Here is a 1,785-nt window from a genome sequence, read left to right as displayed (position 1 = left end):
TATATATATATATATATATATTTCGGGAATGAAAAAAACGAATGGAGTAAAAAAATTGACTACAACATAGCATACGGGCAATTGAGTGAAATAATAGTGTAAGCCAGTAATAATGTCACACGTTTGAAAAAATGTAATGCTTAGTTGCTACGGCGAAAACGTAAAATTTTCAATTTTTTTCCTTTAGAATTGTAGAAAATGTATAATAACGTGGCTGAAATTCGTATTACACAGTTTCACAAATCCTTTTATTTCCCGAAATGAGAAAAAATATGGCTTTTACCACTTTTCCGCTCACATATTACTCGCTGGATGTTTTCATACTGTATAATTCAATCTTTGCACTATTTGAGGCTTTATAGTTTAATGGATATAGATGGAAACACACACACATTAGCTAGAATATTTGTTTTATGTTTCTATGGAGTTCGTGTAATTAAATATGTATGTCGCGTATCATAAAAATATATGAATAGTCCTTCAACCTTTATAGCTGTACAAAATAATGAGATTTTCCAAAAAAAAAAATTTCTATATTATTTATATGTAATTCTCGCCTACAATTAATATAATGTTTGTAGAAAATCAGAATTCATAGAATCTGTGATTAATCTCTTCTTTATTCAATGAACATATCAAGCGATTAAATTCAACAAAGCTTGTTCTACATGGGGACACATATCTTTATGTAAATACATATTTTAATTTAAATCTATATAAATACATATCTTAACTTAACAAACATCGTTCTCGGTGCAAGGGAGATTTAAGATTAAATATTTAAAGAAACTGTGTATCTTTTTAAATATAACGGAGAAAACATATCACGATTAGAAGCAAAGTAGTATCTGTAAGATTTATAACAGCCGAGATTAAATGCGATAACGTGAGGATACCGTATTCCTTTTTGTTTTACAGGCTCCATTGTCAGCGCATTATATCACCGGCGGTCCAAACGGGGCCATGGCGACGGTGAAGCGCACATCCGCAGTGGGCACGTTAGCGACGCACGTATGAGGCCAGGGGATCTATCCGAATTAGAACCGTCGATACTCGGGCCTAACTGAAACCACCTTCGAACTCGGCCGTGCCCTCGAGACGTCCCGCTACTTGCTCGGTCCGCGCCCGGCGACGTTGAAATCGACGACGCGCCACGCACGACGTCTCGTTGATGCATTGGAACAGAGTCAATGTCGTTACAACCAGACCCGTCACGCTCACGACACGGAACGTTATAGAGCGGAATACGAGCGACTTGTAGAACGAAGGTCGCAGGGCAGCTGGGGCAGCAGAGGTCACGGCGGGGCCACGGACCGAGCACAACGAATGGTTCAGAATGGCGAGGCGCTCAAACATATAGAACTGATGCTTCGGCAGTTGCAAAGGGCCAGCAGAGATCATCAACAACTCGTGCGGCAACGTCATTCAGACGTACAGTACGAGATCGGTAAGCGAATCAACGAGAGAATCTGGCATCATCGTTATCATCATCATTATCGAGATGGACGCCAGAGTTCGATTGACGCATCTAGAACTTGGTCCAGATCCTCGAGCAGCCCGTGGGAATCGGACTTAACTTTGAAGAAAACGCAACCGAACGTTACAACGAGATTGCTAACAAAGAGACGAGATTATGGAGGAACGGCACAAAGCACGATCATTCTGAAGCCAATCTCCGGACACGTTCGGGATGGCACTGCGGGTACTTATCAAGAAATGAAATATGTTCCCGAAAGTGTCGGCTGGATGGACGCGCGGGAAACGTTCGATGCGTGGAGTTTGCCT

The 1,785-nt window shown here is 41.0% G+C and overlaps 1 protein-coding gene across 1 annotated transcript in view; it reads left to right on the top strand.

Moving 5' to 3' along the window:
* LOC108686991 (irregular chiasm C-roughest protein-like) overlaps positions 1-1,152 on the top strand; it is a 125,996-nt gene extending 124,844 nt beyond the window's left edge. The window contains exon 13 of the mRNA XM_018192538.1: positions 919-1,152. Coding sequence (XP_018048027.1) covers positions 919-1,017 — 99 coding nt within the window. The 3' untranslated portion in view covers positions 1,018-1,152. The remainder of the gene's footprint in view (positions 1-918) is intronic.
* The last annotated feature ends 633 nt before the right edge of the window (positions 1,153-1,785 follow it).

This window comes from Atta colombica, unplaced genomic scaffold (genome assembly GCF_001594045.1).
Source record: "Atta colombica isolate Treedump-2 unplaced genomic scaffold, Acol1.0 scaffold198, whole genome shotgun sequence".
In the NCBI taxonomy this organism is placed as follows: Eukaryota; Metazoa; Arthropoda; class Insecta; order Hymenoptera; family Formicidae; genus Atta; species Atta colombica.
The sequence above is the reverse complement of the archived record's forward strand: the minus strand, read 5'-3'. Positions and strand labels throughout refer to the sequence as shown.